This window comes from Oncorhynchus kisutch, linkage group LG15 (genome assembly GCF_002021735.2).
Source record: "Oncorhynchus kisutch isolate 150728-3 linkage group LG15, Okis_V2, whole genome shotgun sequence".
Taxonomy (NCBI): Eukaryota; Metazoa; Chordata; class Actinopteri; order Salmoniformes; family Salmonidae; genus Oncorhynchus; species Oncorhynchus kisutch.
Genome location: NC_034188.2, coordinates 35,380,052 through 35,381,350, shown reverse-complemented (window position 1 = coordinate 35,381,350; position 1,299 = coordinate 35,380,052). Strand labels below are relative to the sequence as shown.

At 42.0% G+C, this 1,299-nt stretch overlaps 1 protein-coding gene across 1 annotated transcript in view; it reads left to right on the top strand.

Annotated features, from left to right (window-relative positions):
- Positions 1 to 45: 45 nt before the first annotated feature.
- afg2a (AFG2 AAA ATPase homolog A) overlaps positions 46 to 1,299 on the top strand; it is a 131,317-nt gene continuing 130,063 nt past the window's right edge. The window contains exon 1 of the mRNA XM_020502516.2: positions 46 to 309. Coding sequence (XP_020358105.1) covers positions 141 to 309 — 169 coding nt within the window. The 5' untranslated portion in view covers positions 46 to 140. The remainder of the gene's footprint in view (positions 310 to 1,299) is intronic.

The following is a 1,299-nucleotide window of genomic DNA, read 5'->3' as shown; positions in this document are numbered from 1 at the left end:
ACGTCATTTAACTATACGCTTTACGGTAAAAGAGGAGGAACTGAACTTTAACCAGGAAGTGTATATTAGCGGATTCACCCATGCTTGTGATCAAAGTTGTTATACACGTAGCTATGCTATTGCAAAATTGAGTTAGAGAAATGTCTTCAAAGAAAAACAAAAGCAAAGTTAGGAGAGTCATTGAAGGTGACAACTCAAGCGGACTGAGAGATGGCTCCAGTGACTCAACTAGCTTGCAAAGCTCGGGGCACGAGGGGGGAGGCAGCAAGAATCCCAACTCGTTCACTGTCATTGAATTCATTGAGAAAGGTAGCCAGCTACTGTATCTTGTTAGCTAGTTTTGCTGCACTTATGATACTATCATGATAACATGTCTGAATACAATGGAAATGTCATTTACCATGAAGATTGTTCACCAATGAACAAGAGCTCTAGCACTGCGCATGCACTTAACAGTTACCTGATGGATGTATGGTGTAGCTCAGGGCTCGCCAACCCTATTCCTGGAGCGCTAACGTCCTGTAGATTTCCCCTCCAACCCAAATCTAGCGCCCCAAATTCTAAAAATGAGCTGGTTTATAAACAGAATCAGGTTAGTTACAACTGGGATTTAAACGAAAGCCCACAGGAGGGTAGTGCTCCAGGAACAAGGTTAAGAGGGCCCTGGTGTAGCTTGATACACAGACCCATCTTTTGGTTAAGTTGCATATGGGTACACACAGCCCAATAATGGACTAAAGGAGCCTAACGTTACTCCTAACTGTCCAAGGACCATACCTGTTCCGTTTGAAGGCGAATTGGCTCTGAAAGCCAAATACTCAATCTAAACTAAAATAGTTTATTAACTGTGGTATGTTCTAGAAATCTAAATCCCTCTACTTTCATATCAGGTCAAAAATATTTTTACAAATGGAAAATACACACTTTTATAAGGTGGCACCTTATTTGGGGAGGATGGGCTTGTGGTAATGGCTGGAACAGAATTAGGGGAATGATATCAAATACGTCACACACACAGTTGCCATGTGTTTGATGCCATTCAATTTGCTCCGTTCCGGCCATTATTATGAGCCCCCCTCAGCAGACTCCTGTGCAGGACACTGTTTTAACCGGTTTAAACACAGTTGTAGCCAACAATATTCTTCCGTGACATCAAGTTTGTGTTGTCCGTTTTCCCATTTACACACATGTTAGGAGACACAGATAGTTATATAATTAGCACAGGTAGTCAAAATTGTTTTCTGTAAACACGCACCGTAACTCGGAGATATGGCCGTGTGGGAACACAAACCGTATAAA